General features: G+C 24.2%; 2 protein-coding genes across 2 annotated transcripts in view; one reads left to right on the plus strand and one right to left on the minus strand.

Moving 5' to 3' along the window:
• The window catches only part of LOC127288415 (uncharacterized), a 261749-nt gene that overhangs the window by 43767 nt on the left and 192333 nt on the right, over positions 1 to 25649 (minus strand). The window lies entirely within an intron of this gene.
• Positions 1 to 25649, plus strand: part of LOC127288453 (uncharacterized) — a 138743-nt gene that overhangs the window by 4670 nt on the left and 108424 nt on the right. The window contains exon 3 of the mRNA XM_051315916.1: positions 5330 to 5554. Within this exon, the coding sequence (XP_051171873.1) occupies positions 5548 to 5554 (7 nt within the window). The 5' untranslated portion in view covers positions 5330 to 5547. The remainder of the gene's footprint in view (positions 1 to 5329; positions 5555 to 25649) is intronic.

Consider the following 25649-nt stretch of genomic DNA (forward strand, 5'->3'; position numbering starts at 1 on the left):
CCCTCATCCCTATCACTTCGAGTTATATAGCCACTGAAAACTTTCCAACTTGGTTCAGTTTTCCAGGGTTTACTGCTTGCATCGGTAATGGAGCGAAAATAGTTCATGATTTTTATGAGATTGAGGGAAATTTTACATTTTTAAAGAAACATTTGCAGAATTTTGTTTCTATATATATATATATATATATATATGAAAGATTCTGGAAAAATTATAGGGCACTAGAAGCATTTATATATATATATTTTCTTGTGACTATTTTTTACATTACACAATAAAAATTGAAAAAAGGAAAACTTTTGTGAAATTACAATATTATAAAAAAAATTATTATAATTCTAAAACGAATTACAAAAAAAGGATTGTTATACTGAATTGTTAATACGTCCAGAAAAATATTTTATTGTCGTTTAATTAAGAGAAATAAAATTTATTTGAAGCAAATAAAAATATATTTGTCTCAGAGCCTAATAATAATATTTTATTTGTTTTAAAGAAAAGAAAATTTATTTAACACAAATAAAATTTTACTTAGCAAAAATAAAACTTTATTTAGCACAAATAAAATTTTTATTTAGCGCATATACAATTTTTATTGAACTTTTATATTTAAGTTAAATAAAATAAAAGTTATTTGAAACAAATAAATATTTTTTATTTGGCTTTAAGAGTTATTAGTGAAAAATAATAATTTTTTGACAATTTTAAACGAATGAATTTTTGTCAAAGGGGGGAAATGTATAATGGACAAAAACATGAATTGTAAAATTATTTTAGTAGAATTTATTACGACATTGTTAAATTGAATCAAGCTTTGCAACATTGATCTGTGTACGCTTCTGCGGCGCAGCTGGGAAATTACGGATGTACGTATGAGCGCATATATATACGTATATATATATACATATATATGTAAATTTCTAGAACAAGCTCTAATTAGCGCATTTAACTCCCTGCGATTTTGAATGCCACAAATACATAAAACTATTATTACTTTACTAAAGTTCCCAAGTCCATAAAGTATATTGTATTATTTTGATGGTTCATAAAATATGAAATTAATTGAAAATTTCATATTATTTCATGAAGCCTTGTAAATTGTTGGATAATTTAAAAGAAAGTACTATTAAGACATAGTGAATTTAACTATAGTAATTTTAATAGTGAAAATTGTTTTCAGTTAGAGAAAAAAAAATTTTTAGTACGTTTTTGAAAAAAGTAGTAAAAATCAGTTTTAGTCAGACAAAATATTGCACCAAAAAAAATGTCTTCACCTGTAACAGTAAAATATTTCTTTAGAATAGCGAAAATTTTTGCTGTTTTAGTTGAACATATAGCTGATTTAGGTGAAGATTTTTTTGCGTTTGTTAAATATGTTAAAATTTATTTGTAAGTAGTAGAAAAGAGTTTTTAGTCAGACAGGAAGTTTTAAATATATATTTCCTATTTTATTGGCAGTATAGTATAACAATAAATTTTTTTCACTTATTTAGGTACTACTAATTGTCAGTTTTAGTCGGAAAAAAATTTAGTATCAGTGGTATAACAACTGGTTATGTCAGACAAAACATTCTTAATTTTTTTTAAATAAATCAGTAGTAATAATCAATTTTAGTCAGACTAAATCTTTTTTAATTCTTTTCATAATTGACCTCATCAGTAGTAACAATCAATTTTAGTCAAACAAAATTTTAGTATCACTAATATGACAACGGGTAATGTCAGACAAAACATTCTTATTTTTTTATTTCAATAAATCAGTAGTAATAGTCAATTTTAGTCGGACGAAATCTTTTTTAATTCCTTTATTAATCAGTCTCAGTAGTAAAAATCATTTTCAGTCAGACATAATTTTTATATCAGTAGTATAAAAACAGGTTTAGTCAGACAAAACGTTTCTTAATTCTTTTTATTTTAAAAATCAGTAGTAATAATCAATTTTAGTCAGACAAAACGTTTTTTAATACTTTTAACGAATCAGTCTCAGTAGTAATAATCAAATTTAGTCGGACGAAATCTTTTTTAATTCCTTTAATAATCAGTCTCAGTAGTAAAAATCATTTTCAGTCAGACATAATTTTTATATCAGTAGTATAAAAACAGGTTTAGTCACACAAAACGTTTCTTAATTCTTTTTATTTTAAAAATCAGTAGTAATAATCAATTTCAGTCAGACAAAACGTTATATTCCTGTGGTACCAGTTGAATCGAATTTTCTAAAATTTACACAGAAAATTAAAAGGCATTAAAATAAGCTGCAACGCTTATTATTTTAATCCAATTTTTCTTATTTTAATACCAAAATGGATTAAAATAAGCAAAATTGGATTAAAATAATAAGCGTTGCAGCTTATTTTAATACCTTATAATTTTCTGTGTAGTTATTTTTCTTTGGAAAATCATTTTTGAAAATTTAAAAATAAAAAAAAATTAAGATTTGTGCAAAAATAGTTCGGATAAAATGTTTTACGATTCGGATAACAGAGGGTTCGGATAGTTCGAAGTTCCACTGTATTGTTTTAGTAACTCGTAATTTATATTCTCAGTAGTAAAAGTCAGTTTTAGTTAGACAATATAAAAATAAGGATTATTTGCCATTTCAAAATTATTTAATATTAGAAAAAATTGTAATTTTGAAAATTTGCAACTATTACATTCTTAAATTTAATTTTATGAGTTTTCACATTTAATTATAATTATTATAATTATAAATAATTGTATTATAATCAGAATAATATAATATATTAAATATATTTACTTAATGTAATTTTTGTAGTGCGAATAATAATTTTCCTATTATAGTCAAGCAACCGATTATTAGAATCAAATAAATTTTTTTTCAGTGGAGAAATAAATTCCTATTATTATGGAATTGAATATTTGACTATTAAAAATGTAAATCAATAAGAATCTTCTTTATATCCATATAATAAACTCGAAACGTATATATATATATATATATATTTGAAAGGAGAACATGGTCGTTGAGAAGAAAAATTTCTTTTCAGAGATATCTATCTATCCCCATGCAACTGATCCTTTTACTCTTGCTTCGATGATTTTGCTACTCGTCTTCAAAAACCGCAATGCTTACACTACTGAAAAAAGTATTTTCTTATTTTACAGTTATTTCACTCACTTGAACCGCGCAAGGGTCACTGATACCATTTGCTTTTAGAGTTCACTGAATATGTTATATAGGGGAAATATATATATATATAAATATATATACATAAGTCGATTCACACCGATGTATGTAAAATTGCCCGCATATAGACTTTCGAAAAAAAATATTCTCAAGAGATAAAAAAAAAATGAAAAGAAAAGAAAATACAGAGAGAACAGAAAGTTGGTACACGTCGACTTGATGCCCTCAAATAATCCCTAAAGAATTCCGACTTCGTGGACCCTTATATGATCCCAATTTATGAGAGAGCTTACCCAACCACCCCCCACCCTATGAGAAATTCGAAAATTACTACTGGATATGTTCCGTGCATGGGCTTTAAATGAGATAGCAGTTGGGGTGACTTTAGTTTGATTTAGAAGAGGAGAATATTTTTCTTTTCTTTATTTCACAAATCACATTAAATTAAGCTATTTCTCTTTATCTTATATAGATTATCACTAATTTTCATCCCCTATTGCTATTATTCGATATTATATCGATAATATGTCTCTCAATATTTATTTTTAGTATTTATTTTACACGTCAATCACTTTTTGTTTCTTCAATAATAGAGGAGAAAATATATAATAATTCAGTTAAATTTCTAATCGATTTAGAATTAACATATTTTATAAATAAATTTTAATTAATTAAACTACTTGCAACAATTGAAATTTGAATCAAAAAAATTTTTTTTTGTTTTTGAATTTGGTTAATTGAATTTTTGAATCGATTTAAATTTATATTTACTAAATTTTGAATCAATTGGAATAGAGTTAATTTTATTTAAAATTTAAATAAATAAATAAATTTGCAAGAATTGAAAAAGTGTAATTAAAAGCGTTACAGAATTAAATTGACCTATTTTTTTAAATAATACAAATTATGTATTAAAATTATTGAAAAATATTATGTATTGAAATTATTGAAAAATATTATGTATTGAAATTATTGAAAAATATTAATTATTGAAATTAAATTCTAAATACAATAATTATTGCACTATTTAAAAATAGAGAATATCCATTTATTTTATAAAATCTGTCTCATGAAAAATTAGTCAAAATATGAAATAAAATATTACTTAAAAATATTAGTTTCACGAAAATTTCGTATATTATTGAGAAATAAAAAAAAAAAAAAAAAGTTCAGAGTAGTATTGAAAGTGCAAAATTGTACGCGCAGCATCAACTCAATTTAAACGAAACCAACTGTGATAAATTGATGTCGGCATGTATATTTACTTTCTCTATTCAACGAGATGAAATATTACTTTCACTTTTCAATTTACGATCACCAATCACATATATATATACTACATTTTTATATAAATATTTAATCAACACGAAATTTGAAAAAAAATATGAATTCTTATATTTTTATCAATTTTTACAATTAAAAGTTTTTATTAACAATAAATTATTAGTATTCTATAAATAATATATTAATTAAAATTATTATTAAAAATTAAATTATCCTTTTTTATAATATAATTTCGATAAAAAATAATAAAAATAGATTTAGAATAAAACAAAAATGTATATCTATCTAGAAATTATAATTTCATAATTGAAATTCCCAAAAAAAATTATTGTGAGAAAAAATTTATTTGACAGAAGATAATAATTGTTTAATTATCAATTTCTATATTTTATTATTTGAAACATCAAATGATTCGTTATTTATTAAACAAGAAACGTGGAGTTTCATCATTAGTGATTATTCAACAAAGTTGGAGATTTAATAAACAGTTTATGAAATTATGATTTTCTGACATAATTACTGTTATTATTTGTCATTAAGTTACGAAGGTAACTTTGAGTTTTGACGTACTTGAAACTTAATTACATATGATGTTAACTTCTCTGTATTTTTAAATTTAATTTTATTAATAATAATTTTTTTAATAACATTTATTTATTTATTTATTTGAATTAAATAAAAATATATATCCCTCGGATTTATATAAAATTTTTTAATAAAATTGTGTCTGACAGAAATTGACTTCTACTACTGATGAAAAATTTATTTCTACTAATTTCAATATATAAATTCCCCCAAAAAATTCACCAAATGGAAATATTAAAAATATATTTTTTGCATTTGCAAATTTATTGAAAATTTTTAATATAAAAATTTCTTTTGTTTTTATGCTTTCAGTTATCATCAATGCAGCGTAAATTTTGTGGTTTTCTTATATATATAGTTAAATAAAGTTTTTAATGTCAAGAAATGCTTCAATTGCGAATGGAACTAACGATAGTTTCTCGCAATTATCATTTATTGTGCATTTTAATAAAAACTTAAGTGCGTGCTACAAAATCAGAAATTTAGGATCTAATTGTCAAGCAGCAGTATAGCAGGAGAGAATTTTCGGCATGAAGGGTGAGTTAATTTTTTTCATTTAAACAATTATATTTTATTTGAATTTAATTTCCAAATAAATTCTAATTATTAAATTAGAATTTAAAATTTTTTTAATCATCCAATTGAATATTTTTTTGAATAGTGATTATTTTTTCAACTTGAAAAATTAACGTCGATTTTTGTTATTTAAAAAAAGCACTTATAAAAATTATTATTCGAAATGCAATATTAAAAAAAAATTTATGTAAAAATTGCAAGAATTTAAAATATTCACATTGCATATTTTTCCCTCAGCAGATGTGGTCAAGTTACATAACTATACTGATTTGCATAACTTAATTAAACAACTAGGATGGCAAAAACTAAAATTGAAAATTAGACTTACTTTTCGTTTTTACATTAAAAAGTTTTTTTTTATTTTTTTTGTTGTAATTTAATATTAATGTTACTTTACTGTAATACTTTAAGATTACTATTATTATTACTATTATAAATATATGTATAATAATGTCTAATAATAAAAATATACCTATTATATAATTTTTTTTTAAATAATCCACTGGGACAATTTTTGTAAATTTTCAAAAATTGAAACAAATTTTGCCAAAATGAATGAGTTTTCTGATAAAATGTAAAAGACCAACTCAACAATACATACAACGCACAAAAGGAACATATATATAGGTATATAAGAAGATAAGAAAAAAGGGAAAAAAAAATTCGTTTCCACGAATTGAACACGCGCTTGTGAAATTCACACATATCTGGGTGAATTTCAGACAGAGACGTGCCCATGAATATATATTCGTGTTCTTGGTTGGTGACCCAACTTCTTTTCATGAACAAATCAGATACTATTTCATTCGTGTTAGATTAAAAAAAAAAAAAATAGAACAACGCGTACCCTTAAGAAAAATATTACAGATTTTATATATATATATATAATACCTGGACTTACTGTGCCAATGGAATCCAAGAATCCAGGAATTATTACAAAAAAAAGTGAAAAAAAATTCACATACCTAAAACAGAAAAAAAATTAATTATTAATTATCATTGATGAAATATTATTAATTATTATAATTAATTACATATTAATTATTATTAACTAATTATTATTATTTATTATCATTAATTATAATTATTTATAATTGTTTATAAATAATTATTTATACCTATTAAAAATTACTATTATTAATTATCAAATTGAATTGATTTCTTTTAAGAAAAAAATTTAATGAAAAAAATCAAATATTTTTGTTTAATAAAATGAATGAATATTAAAAAAAAAAAAAAGAGTTGAACTGGTTGTATGGAATATTCAAATATTATAATCAATAATGCACGCGCATAAATTGGCCGCAGTTGCTAATTAATCAGATGATTAACGCTTCATATGATTGATGTTTGTACACATACACACAACTATAATGCATTAGTATGAGTTTGAAGAGAAATGATAAATTATTCCTTGGGAAAATGAATTGTTATGCCGTGGTTACAATAAGCTCGACGACATAGTATTACTCTATACTTTAATCGAGGATGCATTGTTGTTCCTTGGAAGATGGAACGTTGACACTATATTGGATTGTTGCCTGACAGAATATTATACATTCAGCTGTGTACATAATACTTTAATGGAAAGGAAAAAAAAAATCCTCTTTTTATTACTGTCCGTTAATATTAATAATAACAATAATAAATAATTAAAAAAAAATAAAAAAAAAATAATAACAATAAAAATAAATATAAACAACAATTATAAAAATAAAAACAATAAAAATAAATGACAATAATAAAAATTAAAAAAAAATGAAAATAATAACAATAATAAAAATAAAAACAATAAAAATAAATAACAATAATAAAAATAAAAAAAAAATGAAAATAATAACAATAATACAAATAAAAACTATAAAAATGAATAACAATAATGCAAATAGAAACAATGAAAATAATGAAAATGAATGTCAATAATAAAAAAAATTAAAATGGATAAAAATAATAAAAATGATAAAAAAAATAACAATAATAGTAATAATAATTATAATAATTATAATAATAATAATAATAATAATAATAATAATAATAATAATAATAATAACAATAATAATAATAATAATCTATATTAATAAAATCAGACTTTTGTCTGTACATTGCTCCAAATTAATTTTTTCTTGCATAGTTTATCATTTTAAGTAGTAAAGATAACAAATATGCCATAAATAAAAATTCTGTCTGTCTGTCTATCTGTCTGTCTGTCGTCAATATTTTGTACCGGCAAAACTTTAAAACGGCTCAACCGATTGAGGTGAAACTTGGCAGTGTATTCAGTCTTAACGTAACTTAAAATCTTAGCCATATTTGATTAAAAAATATTAACATGAACGAAAGTTATGACATTTTTTCAAAAAATTTTAAAAAATCAAAAAAATGCAAATTTTTTATTTTTTGTAAGATTGATTTGAAACTATTTGTACCTAATTTTTTCACATAAATACAATCAATTTTTTTATTAAATTAATAAATAGTCTGAATTTAAAAGTCTAAATCAAATTTTTGAATTTCCAATTTTTTTAATAACATTGTAATATAAGAATTCGTTATGTTCAACTTTTTATAAGTAAAACAATAATGTTTTTAGTCTGTTGGGTATTAAACGCAATCTTAGCTGCACACCAATGAAAAATATTAATTTAAACAAAAATATGACACTTTCAAAAAATTTTTAAAATTTAACATTTTTTATTTTTTGATAATTCTTTACTAAACGTTCTTTTTTTTAAATTTTGTGACCAATTAAGTATGCTTTTAACAAGAAATTTTAAGAATTTTAATTTAAGAATTTTATCAGAATTTTAAAATTAATAATTGCAAATCTGAATATGAAATCAGATATTGTAAAAATAAAAAATCGAAAATTACTTTTTTACTCTTTGAAATTAACAATTATTATATTTAAATTATTATTATTATTATTGAATATTATTATTATTATTATTATTATTATAGATACAAATTATTTTTAAATATAATAAAACTAAATAAACTAAATAAACTTAAATATAATATAATAGATATAATAAAATTAAATTATTTTCATAATTACATCCAACTATACGTGTTCTCCTGTATTAAAATATCTTTTTATAAATTTTTAATTATTATTTATTCAATTCAATTTAATTTTTTCACTGCTTTTAATAAAATTAAAATAATTTAAAATTGTATTTAATTTTATAGTATTGAAAATAAAAATTATTTTAATCAATACAATTTAAATTAAAATTTTAAAAAACTTTAAAAATTATTTGAAGAATAAATTTTTAAAAGAAATTTTTCTATTAAAAATTTATTCTTCAAATAATTTTTAAAGTTTTTTAAAATTTTAATTTAAATTGTATTGATTAAAATAATTTTTATTTTCAATACTATAAAATTAAATACAATTTTAAATTATTTTAATTTTATTAAAAGCAGTGAAAAAATTAAATTGAATTGAATAAATAATAATTAAAAATTTATAAAAAGATATTTTAATACAGGAGAACACGTATAGTTGGATGTAATTATAAATTTCAAAATTTATTAAATCTAAATATTATAACCGTCGAAGACGGGTGCGACAGCTAGTAATAATAATAATAATAATAAACACTATAATCATAGTGTTACTTTTAGAAAAGTGATTCTTATGCGAAATATACATTTTAATAAAGCGGCAAATTCCGCGGATAATTTAAATAACATTCGCATCGCGAGCTTATTTTGAAACGTTTAATAATACGAATATTTGTATTGTTTAATGGAATTCGTGGAAGTTTAATTGAAATTTCCCAGTGAAATCTCGGATAGATCGAAATGTTATCTTATGTGTTAGATACAAAGAATATATATATATATATATATATAGAACTGGCAAAAAGGTCAAATTTGCTGAGAGAAAACAGCGTCGAAGCTTGGAATATTAAATTTTCCTGGGTAGGGTGAAGGAAAACATTTCTTACACAAAGACAAATATGATTAGGCGTCGTGTTCTTGTTATCTAGATAATAAGATTACTTGATGCTCTCTACTTCTTCTCTGCACACAAGGCCACTTGGCTCGTTATTAGTCTCTAATTATGAGAAAAGCCTCATGCTCCAGATTTTGCAAAAACCCTTACTGACTTGCGACCACTTCTTTTTTTTTTTTTTTATATATAAAGCAAACAAATCTTCTCCTTTATTTATTTACATAAAATTTATCAGTATAATAATAAATTTAATAAATGTTAAAACAAGAAAACAATTTGAAAAAAAATTTTTACTTTTAAAAAAAATTTAAAGTACAAAAAAAAGAGTTAGTAAATTGGAGATTAGGAGAATTTAAAATAATATGTGTGATTAAAAAAATATTTTACTACTAATGTCTGACTGAAACCGAATTTTACTACTTGTAATAGTATTACTAAAGTTATAAAAAAAAATTTTTAACATTCTGTCTGACTGAAAATCCGTTATACTACTTATAATAAAAATTTGGATTTTTAAACGTTCTGTCAGACTATAATTGAATTTTATCACTTAGAATAAAAATTCACAGTCTTTTAACGTTCTGTCTGACATAAATTGACTTTGACTACTAATACTAAAATTTCAAGTATTTTACATATATCGTCTGATTAAAAGCTTCCTTTACTACTTGTAATTTACTTTGCATTTATAACGTTTTGTATGACAAAACATTTGTTATACTACTTATAATTAAAAAAATTTTCAAAAACATAATGAAAATATCTAATAAATATCACATAAATAAAAAATATCAAAAAAAAAATTAACTTTAAATAGAAATCCTGCCAAATTGAAATTTCTTTTTAAAAATTTAATTTATTATTTATTTATTTAAATTTTTTTTAAGAAAAAAATTCTTCAAAATATAGAAAAAAATTCAGTATAACGAAAAATTGAATTGAAACAAAGTTAAAAAAAATTCATCCAAAAAAAAAGTATAAGATAAAACAAAGTATATAATAACAATCAATATAATTAGATAAAATTTTTGGACAAATTGAAAGATAAGGGATAATAAAATTCATTCGAAGAAGTGAAGTTTTTTTTCTTTCTTTGGAAAAAAAAGAAAAGAAAAAGAAGTATATTTTTCAGAATTCTGTGACTAAGGAATAGGAGAGTTTGTTACTTTTTTTTTTAGGGGAAAGAGAGAAAGTTACGAGAGCTTAAGTGGATCATAAAAAGTTTCTTGTTCACTGCTACTGGTTCTGGTGCCGCAATGCCGTAATTATTGCAGAACTTTGACTTCGTGTTAACGAAAGAAGAGAAAGAGAGAGAGAGAGAGAGCACAGTATTTGAGAATTCCAACTACAAAGATGCAAAAGTAGTACAGCATCCGAGCTTTCATAATTTTATTACTTCAACTTCCATTAAATAAAAGAAAAAAAAATACTTCATCATTATCGACTATAATTCTTCCATCTTCCAAACTCTAATTACGCTAAAAGTTTCTGTCTTCTAAAATAACTTGATCCAAACAAATCATCTTAAATTTCTTCTCAAACTCGGATGAAATGTTGCACGCGCAAGTTTTTCGAAAAGTTACCCATTCAACTTTTCATTATCCTATAAAATTTTTTTTTTTAAAACATCTAATTTCACTGCGAAAATAATCGATTACTCAACTTATTATTTAAAAAAATAAAATAAATTTTTGCATTAAATAATTACTTTTTTTTATAAATAAGTAATAATTAGTTTTTGTATTAAAGAATGATGTTTTATGAGAAATAATTAGTTTTTGTATGAAACAATTATTTTTTAGAAATAATTAATTTTTGTATTTAATTATTTATTATTTTTTATAGGAAACAATTAGTTTTTGTAAGAAACAATTATTTTTTTATAAAATAATTATTTTTTATAGGGAACAATTAGTTTTTGTAAGAAACAATTATTTTTTTATAAAATAATTATTTTTTATAGGGAACAATTAGTTTATGTATAAAACAATTTTTTTTTATGAAATAATTATTTTTTAAAAGAAATAATTAATTTTTGTATTTAATAATTATTATTTATTTATATAGAAAATAATTAGTTTCTGTATGAAATTATTAGTTTTTGTATGAGACAATTGCTATTTATAAAAAATAATTATTATTAATTGAATCAAATAATTATTATTTATATCGAGTAATTAGTTTTCGTGTATCAAATAATTAGTTTTTGTATTAAATAATTATTTTCCATTCAATAAATAATATATATATTTATATAATATTTATTTCGAAATAATGATTTCTCGTATTGTTCAACTTTGATAAGTTTTTCTTTTTATTTTTTTTTCTTTCTTTCCCTGTTTGAAAAACAGTAAATGTTGGACATTCTTATACTTTTGTTGCCATTTTCTGTGGACAGCGCAATAATTAATCAGGCGCCACCTCATTGTTAAAAAAAAAAAAAGTCGAGTTTTTTTTTTCCCCAGTGTTTTTTCGTAGTGTTTCAGTAAACGTGATCTCGCTTCGTGCTTTTAGTTGTCGAGTTTTGTTGAAAGAAAGCCTCAGACTTTGTTTTTAACCCCTTTGCTGCGAATTCACAGTTGCACACACGAAAAAACATACACACCCACAGAGAGAGACATTAACGTGTCCCTTTATGCGGTAAAATGTCTGTGAAACTAAAATCTATGATTTATGAACATCTTTGCGACGCAATAAAAAAAAAACTGGTTCATAAAACTCGCTTATAATAAACTGTGGAATAGTAAAAGATTGTTTTTTTTAATAATTATTTTATAATAACGAATTTTTTTATTTGGGTTTTTTAATATTTATTTCTATGATTTGGATACAATTTTTTTTAGATATAATATTTTATAGTTTATAATATTTAACACTCTATAATAATAGTAATTTTATTTCTATTATTTTATATTTAATTCTTTTTATTTTTAACACTTTTTATTGTTAATACTATTTACTTTTCATACTTTTCGTTTTCCATTTATTCAATTTAAAAAAAATTTATTTTATTTTTTTCATTTTTGTTGTTTTATTATTAATACTTTTTATTTTCCGCTTTTCAGTTTTTTACTTTTTTATATTTCTATTTTTTGTTGATTTTCTTATTATTTTTAATATTCGATGTTTATTTTGTTGTATTTATGTAAAATTTACATATATATGACATTTCTCTATCTTTTTCCTTTGGGTTTTGCATTTTGTTTATTGTTAAACGCCACAGTGAGTTGAAGGAGAGATATAAATGTGTATATATATATATATATATTAGAGTGACAAATGTTTCTACGTTGAAATAGCAGACTTTTTTAATTAAAGTGCAGTTTAAATGATTAAAAAGAACTTTTTCTCGAAAATAGAAGAAACTGTTAAATATTCCTAAGATATAGTAAGCTCAAGATTTTATGATGTCTTTTAAAATTACATAATTAAAGTTCAGAGGTAGAAAAAAAAAGAAGTTTGTTCAACTTTATGCAAAGAATATGCAATTGCATTTCTGAAAATGGAGAAAGAAAAAAAAATCTCCAAGTTTCAAATAGTCGAGAGAGAGAGAGAGAGGACAACCGCGTATTGAAAAGTCATTCATGGAAAATGATAATGCATGAATCTAATTTCACTCGAACGAATATTTAATTAAAAAGTTTATTTTTGCTGAATATTGATTTCAAAAAAACGAAAAAAAAAATTTTATTTCTTTAAATTATTAATATTAATCTATTATATTAATTATTTTAAATATTATTATTAATTACACTTTATAATAATGCAAATAATAATATTAATAATAATGATACAAATAATAATAATAATAATAATAATTATTATTATTATTATTTTTATTTTTACTATTAAGATTATTTCAACTGTTAATATAAAAGAGAAAAAATTTTCGCATCGTTGAATATTTTAATTTATTTTGATATGAGTAATTCAAGTGAGCACATCGGTGCGATCGAATGAGAGAAATATAAATGACGTTATTTATGGAAATATGGAAAAATAACTTTGAATGGAGAGAAAAAAAAAGAAAATAGAAAAGAGAAAAAAAACCTCCCTCATCAGCCGTGAGGTTTCATAGGTCACGGGGAAGATGGAAGATGAGACAAATGAAGACAGGAAAACAGAACAAAGAAGGTCGGGAAGAAAAGATAGATAGATAGATAGAGTGAGAAGGATGGAAACTCTGGCCTACTTAGTTTGCTTCACACTTTCACGTTTGCTTTGAAAATTTCAAAGTGCTGAGTTTAACTGGCAAAGCATATTGATTGCTGCTTGCATCAACGGGCCAAGTAGCACGTAACTTCAACCTTATTTAATTTTGGATAATGTGAAAACTATCTCAGAATGTATAATTTACTTTCAAATTGAGTGTAGATTTTGTTTAAATTAGATTAACAAAATTATTTAAAAAATTATTGTGAATTATTTTCTTACAAAAGAAAAAATTTTAATTTCTTTTGGTTGTAAGTAGTGTGAGTCAGCATTTGTCAGACCAAGAAGTTCAAAATAGTAAAAAAAATTGTAAGTAGTGATGGCTACTTTTTAGTCAGACGTTTATAATTTTTTTTATATATCGGTAGTAAAGGTCTTTTTGCGTCAGACAAGAATGTTATAAATGCATTTTTCTACTTTTGTAAGTAGTATAGGTCTGTTTTAGTCAGACCAGAAAAGTTTCCAGAAAAAATATTCATTAGTGGGGCCTACTTTTAGTCAGACGGTTATAATTTTTTAGACCAGTAGTAAAAGTCTTTTTGTGTCAGACAAAAACGTTAAAATCGCATTTTTCCTATTTTCAATGTAGTGTAAGTCAGTATTAGTCAGATCGAGAAGTTTTTCATTTCCAAAAATTTTAAGTAGTGATGGTCCCTTTTAGTCAGATTTTTTTAATTTTTTATATTAGTAGTAAAAGTCCACTTGCGTTGTTCTTCTTTTTGGTAAGTAGTATAATTCAGTACTAGTCAGACCAAGTAGTTTTTCATGACAAAAAATCGTAAGTAGTAATGTATACTTTTGGTCAGAAGCTTAAATTTTTTATACCAGTAGTAAAGGTCTTTTTGTGTCAGACAAGAATGTTATAAATGCATTTTTCTACTTTATTTGTAAGTAGTGTAAATCAATTTTAGTCAGACCAGGAAAGTTTCCAGAAAAAAATATTCAGTAGTGGCGCCTACTTTTAGTCAGACGGTTATAATTTTTTTAGACCAGTAGTAAAAGTCCTTCTGCGTCAGACAAAAACCATATAGTAGTATTTTTCCTATTTTTATTGTAAGTAGTGTAAGTCAGTATTAGTCAGACCAAGAAGTTTTTCATTTCCAACAATTCTAAGTAGTGATGGCCCCTTTTAGTCAGACGTTTAAAATTTCTTAAATCAGTAGTAAATGTTCTTTTGAGTCACATATAAATAATTACAGATCTTCTTTGAGCGCTTGGATTCCCCATGAATATTGGATTAAGTTTTCAAAAAAAAAAAAAATAATAATTTATCCGTTAATTAAATATTACTTGAATTGGATTTTTGCTCATTTCAGATAATGCATATTTTATTTCGATTGGAATTAGAGAGAAAATTGAGAAGCACTATCGTAATGAAAATTTGTTTTAATTTTTTTTTTTGCCAAAAAAAGTCTGGATAATGTAATTTATGTTGATTAAAAATGCAATGTCTTTTATTTAAATTGAACTAATGATCTTGAACCATATTCAATTAGATTTGAATATATTGTAAATTAAATATTGAAATTAAGTTCCAATGAAAAAGAAATTGAACGCAAATTGAATTAATTCTACTGAACATGATTTAACCAATCATATTGTAAATTCTCAATAATTATTTAAATTCTAATGAGATTTTTGATTATTTTATAATATAATTAATTATTAATTATAACCAATTATAAATTAAGAATTAACTTAAATAATAATTTGTCAATGGAAATCGACGATAATTTTCAAATTTTTTTCTACACCAATAGGACAAGGTTGTATGCAGGTTGATAAATTTACGATGCTTTATAGAGTATGTGTGTGTGTATATATAGGGTATCGTGTGGGACAAATAGGGATTGTTTACTTTATGTGCTGGTAGGTAAACGAAATAGGTGTTGAGCCAGGGGGTTTCAGTAGACTTGATCGGTGAAGTGAAATGTGGATCCATAAGTCATGAGGTTGTGTGTATACGTTCAACTGGCTTTCAGGCGATGCCATTGGCACACCAAAGAGCGTCGATGTGATGCTACCAACTAAACATGCAAGGGCATCAACCAAGAAGAATCATCACAAGTGTTTACACACATAAACCCTTCGCCAATGGGTTGTCAACCCCGAAGGTTGCTCTCTCTCTCTCTCTCTCTCTCTCTCTCTCTCTCTCTCTCTCTCTCTCTCTCTCTCTCTCAATTCTCCCCTTTTCTCACCACTCAAAAAGAACTAGTAGATTTAATGCTTAACCTTCAAATTTAAGACACAAGCATGAAACTTAAGATTAACACTACAAAAAATAATTGTCTTATTTTAAGACACTTTTGTCTTGATTTTAAAACGCAAAAAAATCTTTACCTGGAACAGCGATAAGTTTCTCTGAAACAGCGATATATTTCGCTAGAATAGCGATATATTTCGCCAGAATAGCGAAAACTTTCGCTATGTTAGTAAAACATATCTTTGATCTAGGTAAAGATTTTTTTGCGTGTAAATATTTTCTTAATCAATAAAAAAAGTACAACTAAATTAAAATTTGGTGCAATAAATAAGTAGATTTTTAGTTTTTACAAAAATTATTTTTTAGTTTGAGGTTATGTTACTTGACTAAGTATCCTAAGACCTAAGTTTGAAATTTAAGAATTTCGATATTCTTCAATGAAATCTCAGACACTTCTTTAGACTAGACACATATATATGTATATTTGTTCCATATCTGATTCGAAGAGATATTTCATGTAATTAGTGACGCGGAAACTCGCTGATAATTTTAATGAAGGTAATCAAGTTTTCAGTCAAGATTCATGAAGGCCATGAAATGGGGAAATGGCGATTCATAGAATCACGGACACAATCTTTTTTTCTCTCCAACACACACACACACACACATTCACAATTCAGGTCTCTCTTCATTTGTTTCGCGGGAACTTTCTCGTTATCGTTTTTTCTTTTTTAAAATATTTTTCATATTTCTTTTCATGGGAATTTTATAATCGAAAAAATATTTCTATTCTAAGAAAACATAATTTTTGTTCTGTGAGAATTGTACTTGTGTGTGTTAAAGTAGAAAAAATATTTTTTAAATTTCTTCTATATTAGTCACTGTTATAAATATTATAATATACTTGGAATTTCAAAAATTACAAGAACTTAAAACCTTGCCTGATTAAAATTGTATTTTACTACTTAAATCTAAAAAAAGGTTTTCATTTTTAAAAAAAGATCCGTCTGACATGAACTGTTTTTTACTACTAATTTCAAAATTAGAAGAATCTGAAACGTCTGAATAAAACTGTATTCTAATATTTAAATCTAATCTCAAGTACTATTTTAAAAATTATATGGTTTAAAATCATCCTTAAAACTGCTAGGAAATTTTTATGTTTTTGTCATTGTCTGATTAATACTTGACTTTTACTACTTATTGAGAATTGAAATTTAAAATTGTTTTTAGAGACTGTCGAATATATTTGACAGCACAAAAAAATTCTTTTTATTACTGATACTAATATAAAATAAACGTTATGTCTGACTAAAATTGACTTTTACTACTTATTTACAAATGTTAGCATTTTCTAGAGAAATAGGGATTAGTGATTTTACATCTAGGGTAAATGTCCCAATTACTGTGATGTACAACCCAAGACCGACTTTAATGATAAAATAATAAAAGTGTAAATGAAATAATGATTTAATTCTTTTTGTTAAATCACTATTAGCGTCTATTAAAATAGAAACGATACTTTAAACTTGAAGAAATAACAAATATATTATTAAAAATATTAACTTTTTTAAAAATGGCATATGCTGGTATTACTGCAAGTTTGCATGAATTACTGCGAATGGTGTGCACCAATTACTGCAACGCTAAAAGTGTTGATTTAGAGGTTAGGTTGAGTGGATAGACCACAGTAATAGCAGCATGAGAAAAATATACGCATGCTCTAATTACTGTGATTGGTTCAATTGTAACTTGAATAAATAATTTGATAATAGTCGAAATATGCATCATTAGTGGATATAATATCAAATATCATTTGGAATAAGTTTTAAAGTCATTTTGAAACAGTTTTATGTTCTCAATTACTGAGTTTTACTAATTTTATAAAAATCGCAGTAATTGGCGCATCAGCAGTAATTAATACACTTACCCTATAATAATAAATTTGACTTTGATTTGGTTGTAATTTCCGTTAAGTAAATACTAACTAGTAGTAGTAATTACTAACAAAATACTAAATACTAAATACTAAATACTAAATACTAAAATACTAAACACTAAATACCACACAGAAAATTAAAAGGCATTAAAATAAGCTGCAACGCTTATTATTTTAATCCATTTTGGTATTAAAATAAGCAAAATTGGATTAAAATAATAAGCGTTGCAGCTTATTTTAATGCCTTTTAATTTTCTGTGCAACTACTACTATTACTACTAGTAATAATAATAATATTGATATAAATAATATTAATAATATTAATAATACCGTTCGACACAATTTTTGACCCACAAAAAAATCCAATATTTTCGGAAACTAGGACCCAAAAAAAATACCCGTATCTGGCCGTTTTGCTGGATCAATTCGTTTGTGGTTTTTAGGCGTGAAAGCAACCCCTAAATGAAAAGTGACAAGATATCTTTTAAAAATTATTAATATTTTATAAAACTTGGTATCTGGGGGTTTTCAGGGTCACTGATTATTAATCTGATGTCAGATTTTCAAAATTCAAAATGGCGGATTCAATATGGCGCTCAAAATTTTAAAAAGTTATTAATTTTTTATTTTATATCCGCCATTTTGAATTTTGACAATTTAACATCAGATTCGTCATCAGTGACCCAAAAAACCCCTAGATATCAAGGTTTAAAAAAATTTAATAACTTTTTAAATTTTTGAGCGCCATATTGAATCCGCCATTTTGAATTTTGAAAATCTGACATCAGATTAATAAGCAGTGACCCCGAAAACCCCCAGATACCAAGTTTTATAAAATATTAATAATTTTTAAAACACATCTTGTCACTTTTCATTTAGGGGTTGTTTTCACCCCTAAAAACCACAAACGACTTGATCTAGCAAAATGGCCAGATACGGGTATTTTTTTTTGGGTCCTAGTTTCCAAAAATGTTGGATTTTTTTGTGGGTCAAAAAAAGGTTGGATTTTGTCGGACGGTGTAATAATATAACACTGTAAAAAGAAAGGTATTAATTTAATACCGACTTTAGGTACTAAATTGTTATTTGGTTCTATTTTGATACCTAAAATCGGTACTGTTTTAGTACCTTCTTTTTACAGTGAAATAATAATATAAATAATAATATAAATAATAATAATAATAATAATAATAATAATAAATTTAAAAAATAATACAAGAGAATATTTAAAATAGAAAAAAAAATTTACAGAAAATATTGTTATTTATTGACAAAAAAATGGTTGGAATTAAATGCACGTGATAATAAATTTAAATAAAATTTTCACGTAATTAAACCGGAAACTTGAAGTATTTAAATTGAAATTTTGCATATAATATATTTTGAACCTTGATTTCAGACGGAAGTGAAGCTCGCTGGCTAATTGAATAATATGAACGTGACTGACTACACACGCCTGATAATTATCAAGCATAGCAGAATAAACCTTCGAACCGGAAATGCTTCCTAGTGTTACTTAAGGGGGGGATGTAGATATGAGAGGATATATATATATATTTACATCGGTAGGCACTGAGGTCGACGACATAATATCAATCGAGTGAAAACGCTTCGTTCAACTTTTCTTCATGTTTATCATCCATAACAAAGAGAGAGAAAATGAGAGAGAGAGAGAGAGAAAACCGGTTATATTTCTGAGCAGTATGCTAAGCGTTGTTAATGCAATTTGGATTATGCTTTCCTAAGCGACAGAGAGCTAACGCGCACGGAGTCAAGACCTCTTTCCTATATACACACGCGCGTTTAGTTTTCCTTCACATTACAGGTTTCTGGCTTACCAAAGCGAGAACATATATACCGCCCTCGCTAATAGGAAATTATGTAACGCTTCGTGTTTATTCATGTTTCACATTTACTTTTTATGCGTTTGTGCTAAAAAAAAAAATAAAGGAAAATAGCACGTTTCACTTGTATTCAAATTTAATGAATGGAAATTATTCAAGTTTTCTTCTTTTTTTTTTACAGGAAATATTTGCCAGAACGTGATTTTAAATTTGTCGCATGGATCATCAAGAAAAACTTGTGTAAATTTTTTTTATTAGAAAAAATTTACATTAGATTTTTTTAGAACAAAAAAAAAAAACATTTAGTAGTAGTCAAAAGTAATTTTTTTGTAATACTAGAAAAAATTTACAATAGTTTTAATAATAATAATAAAAATAAAAATAATATCAATAATAGTAATAATAATATTAATAATAAGAATAGTAATAGTAACAATAGCAGTAGTATGAGTAGTACTAATAGTAGTCATTAAGTGAAAAAAGTCAATTATAGTCAGACAGAAAAAAAGTTTCATTTCACCGAAGTAGGTAAACTTTGATTGGACTGTGTCTCAATTTAGTGATGAAGATCGAGTACGGTCAGACATGGAAAGTTCAATTAAGGGAAGTAAGTCAATTTTAGCCTGACAATTATTAGAATTTTATTAAATAAAAATGACAATTTTTCTATAAGATTGAATTTATTTTCGATAAAAATTGATAGAAATTATTTTTGGTCAAAAATAAAAAAATTCCAAAACACAGTGAAAAAAGTCGGATATGGTCAGACATGAAAAATTAAGGGAAAAACGGTCGATTTTGTTTAGACAGATACAAAGTTTGAATCAAGGAAAAACAGTTGATTTTGGTCAGACGGTGAAAAAAAAATTTTTTTTTTGCTGTAAATAAAAAATAAATTTGAAATTTCAAAAACAAAATCAAGTCATGTAAACTTGCATATTTCTTTTGCATACACAATGAAAAATCAGGTCTTTTGTGCAATTTTTTTTTTTCGAAAACGGACTGTTTTTCTATCAGCTGAGAAGGTATAATCATCATGCACTACATTGAACAAAAGTTGGTATTTTTTTTTTTTTAACAATCGATGCACGGCCATGTTTACTGGCCAGAACAAACAATGAACCGCTTTGTATCACTCTCACGTACGCAATCACGAGTGCCTTCGTCTGATTGCAAGTGGGTAGTTTCTTTTTTTTAGGGGGGGGCGGGAGTTCAAGAAATTTCTCCATTAAATTAGTAATACCATTGATCCATTTTCTTCTATGCACTAAAATTTTATAACCACGATTACAATTTATTAACATTCACCTCTTTATGACTCAATTTTCCATTTGATTTATAGGAGTTTTTTTTCATACAATTCCAATTTTATAAATTGTTAATAGTTAATATTATTATTTAATAAATATATTGTTATTTATTTTTAATAATAATACTTAGAAAATTTAATCTTAAAAATAAATTAGTTTGTAAAAGCACTGTTGACAAAAAAATTTAAAATTACCTGTATTAATTAAAAGGGCTTGCCCGTATATGTTTTCTAAATAAATAAATAAATAATAATAATAATAATAATAAATAATATTATTATAATGTTTGTATTTCATTTATTTATAATAAATTTTATTTAGAAATTGTTAAAAAGTGAAAATTAACATAATTAATTTATAATAATATTACCTGTTGTATGTTTAAAAAATTATTTTTCTTATGTAAAATGGTTTACATTAAAAAAAATTTTTTTTAATAAATTTTCGTAATTATTAGTTACTTATACGCAAGCGATGGAAATAATGATGAATTATATTCACGATAATATAATACATCGAAAATAAACAGCTATGGTTTACCGCACGTACCACAATTACCCTGATTAACTCTCTGTGCACGTGAAATATGCAGTGCGTTAATTCTACTTACTACCAAGAATGAATGTTATATCGTCATGAGATACCTGACCGAGTTCAGAATTCACCGAGGATATTCGATAGCTATCGATATATATATATAGATAGAGAGCGACACTTCAACCTCGATCATTTGGTCATGTTGTCAATTCCTCTCTCTCTCTCTCTCACCCCTAAATAAACTTCTCAAAATAAATTTATTAAAATCAAAAATTCATTTCCAAATTCCATTCACTCTACACCGAGAGGATTTTTTAATTTTATATAAACAAATTTTATTTATATCAGAGGTTAAAAAAATTTATTTAAGTCAAGGGGCCCTGAAAAGAAAATCCATTCCTACGCTCCTTTTTATTTCAAAAAAAAAAATTTTCTTTCGTACAAAAAAAAATTTGAATAATAATAAAATTATTATGTTTAATATTAATTATTAATATATACGGAAAAATAATTATTTTATTCAAGTAATTGATTATTTAACTATTATCAAATAAATATTTATTTGAACCAAATAATTTTTATTTGAATAAAATAAACTTTATTTGAACCAATAATTTCTTTATTTGAAACTTAAACAAAATCTATTTTTTTTGCAACGTAAATATTGTAAAAAAAAGTTTTTAAAGAATCCTTGAACAATTGCGTATTAAATGTAAATATTTTATTAACTTTCCCCTGCTCAGTTTCCATCAAGATAAGTCAACTAGCAGCGGACGACATTAATTATATTTGAAACTTTTTTCTTTTAATGGAAACATTTATAAAATAAATAAACTCCATACCATTTCTTCATCTGTATGAAGTCAATCTTGAGGTAAATAGAATTAAAAAAAAAATATTTTCTTTTTTTTAAGTTTCAATAACAGAAAAGTTCAGAAAGCAAAATGAAACGTGAAGAAAATTTCAGAGAACTAGCAAAAGAGAGAGAGAGAGAGAGAGAGAGAGAGAGAGAGAGAGAGAGAAAAAAGTCGTTAAAAAGCAACCGTTAAGAAAGAAAAATAATCTGCTTTGCGGTCTACAGACGCGCGACGCGTTTTCGTTCATATATAAGGGAGAAATGGCTCAATAAACTTCAACGTAAATCAACCTTCGAAATATATTCACGCAAGCAATTCTTGTTCGTAAACTTCTTTAACAAAATTCTTGCAATTTATTCCATTTGATTAAATGCAATATTTCTCAAGTTGGGAAAAAATATTTAGTGAATGAAATTCGAAAATGAAAATTTATTTTTAAAATGGGAAAATAAAAATTTATTCTTATAGTTTAATCAGAAGGTTGAAAATAATTATTTTTCAGTAGTAAAATACGATTTCAGTCAGAAAAAATTAGTATTAATTTTTTTTAATAGAACTTTAAAAAAATTCAGTAGTAACAGTCAGTTTTAGTCAGACTTAGAATTAAAAATACGTTTCAGTAGTATAAGTACGTTTTAGTCAGACTCATAATTAGAATTGGATTTCAGTAGTAAATGCTAATTTGAGTCAGACAAAGTGAAATTCAAAAACGAAGATTGTAATTTTATTTTCAAAAATGGGAAAATAAAAATTTATTCCTGAAAATTTAATACTAAGATTGAAAATAATTATTTTTAGTAGTAAAAACAGTTTTAGTCAGATTATGCAAAAAACTAAAAAAAGTGAAAAATCAAGTAGTAACAGTCAGTTTTAGTCAGACTTAGAATTAAAAATACGTTTCAGTAGTATAAGTACGTTTTAGTCAGACTCATAATTAGAATTGGATTTCAGTAGTAAATGCCAATTTGAGTCAGACAAAGTGAAATTCAAAAACGAAGATTGTAATTTTATTTTCAAAAATGGGAAAATAAAAATTTATTCCTGAAAATTTAATACTAAGATTGAAAATAATTATTTTTAGTAGTAAAAACAGTTTTAGTCAGATTATGCAAAAAACTAAAAAAAGTGAAAAATCAAGTAGTAACAGTCAGTTTTAGTCAGATTTAGAATTAAAAATACGTTTCAGTAGTATAAGTACGTTTTAGTCAGACTCATAATTAGAATTGGATTTCAGTAGTAAATGCCAATTTGAGTCAGACAAAGTGAAATTCAAAAACGAAGATTGTAATTTTATTTTCAAAAATGGGAAAATAAAAATTTATTCCTGAAAATTTAATACTAAGATTGAAAATAATTATTTTTAGTAGTAAAAACAGTTTTAGTCAGATTATGCAAAAAACTAAAAAAAGTGAAAAATCAAGTAGTAACAGGCAGTTTTAGTAAGACTTAGAATTAAAAATACGTTTCAGTAGTATTAGTAAGTTTTAGTCAGACTCATAATTAGAATTAGAATTGGATTTCAGTAGTAAATGCCAATTTGAGTCAGACGAAGTGAAATTCGAAAACGAAGATTGTAATTTTATTTTCAAAAATGGGAAAATAAAAATTTATTCCTGAAAATTTAATACTAAGTTTGAAAATAATTATTTTCAGTAGTAAAAAACAGTTTTAGTCAGACTATGCAAAAAACTAAAAAAAATCAAGTAGTAACAGCCAGTTTTAGTCAAACTTAGAATTAAAAATACGTTTCAGTAGTGTGAGTACATTTTGGTCAGACTTAGAATTAGAAATGTATTTCAGTAGTAAACGCCAATATTAGTCAGACAATTTAAAAAATTTATTTAAATTTCTCAATCTAGAAATGTTAATAATTTTTTCTATTTTCATTTTTTAAAACATAAGAAAAAATAATTTCTACAAAAAAGAATTTAATAAATAAAAATTCTTACAAGTTTACCATTTTCTTTTTTCTGCTGAGAAAAATTGCTGTGTATAAGAAAATATACATATTTATTAAAAATCGATGTCAAAATCGATATTCAGAAACGTGAGGAAAAACTGTTAGAATTTTTTAAGCTGCTTTATCTTGTGAAAAGGTGAAAACTGACCAGAGAAAAAGCGACGGTTGCAATTTTTTTTTTTTTCGCCTCTGAACTGAAGAGACTTTGATATATATATAGTAACTGCATGAAGCACTTATTCGCTTTGAATACCTTCAAAGTGAAGCGTGTACCTTATCGTTTGCATTTCTCTGCGCGATGCAGAATTATCGAGATTCCAAAAATGTGTTCCGAGAATGTTGGAAAGTAATTCTAGAAAAGTGTGTTTTACAAATAGCTTCTGCAATTTTACAAAACCCCACCCAAAAAACAAAAAAAAAAAAACATTCCCATTTCAGTTTTTATAAACGAGTTTCATTTAAATTTCTACATTCTTTACTGTGGAAATTTTTTTTTTATCTCGTTAGAATACAATGAAACAAATTTATTTTACCATATGATATACACTACTATGTAAATTCATTCGTGATTTATAAAATCCGGAATAAACAATATTAAATTTACTTTCTTATTTAAATACTTACATTGGTTTGGAGATTAATGAAAAATTTAATAATTTACTTTTTTCTTACTATTTTAATTTTAATTTTTGTTTTAGTTATTATTTTAATATCAACTTTTCCTTATTTAGTGTATATATGAAAGTTTTTTAAAAAAAATAAAAATATTAAAAACTTATCGGATACCAGATGTTCCCTTGAGTATGATGAATTTTTCTGATTTCTTTGACATTAACCAAGAGGTAGAGAAAAATCTTGTACATCTATCCTTTCTAGAAGTTTGCAATTTATAAGACATATAACTTTTAACTTTTATACAGGAATTCTTTTTTCTTTAGATAATCTATAAGTTTTTTAATTTTTGTTTTCCTGAAAACTTTTGCCAAGTTAATCAAATTCTTGCTTATGTTGTATTTTTTCTATTTGATTTTTCTTTTTCATTTCGCGACATTTAATATTATTTTCACGATATTCTAATTAATTTTGTTTATCTTTGAAAAATTATAAATTAAAATAATTTTCTTATATATTGATTTCAAGAATTTTCTAGGAATAAAAATTTTCTTGTTCTGAGAGGATAAAAGAGTAAAAAATACATTCTCCGTTTAAGAGTGTATAAAATTTAAGAGAATT

This window comes from Leptopilina boulardi, unplaced genomic scaffold (genome assembly GCF_019393585.1).
Source record: "Leptopilina boulardi isolate dan_hultmark-lab unplaced genomic scaffold, ZJU_Lbou_2.1 LbouV2_386, whole genome shotgun sequence".
NCBI classification, from domain to species: Eukaryota; Metazoa; Arthropoda; class Insecta; order Hymenoptera; family Figitidae; genus Leptopilina; species Leptopilina boulardi.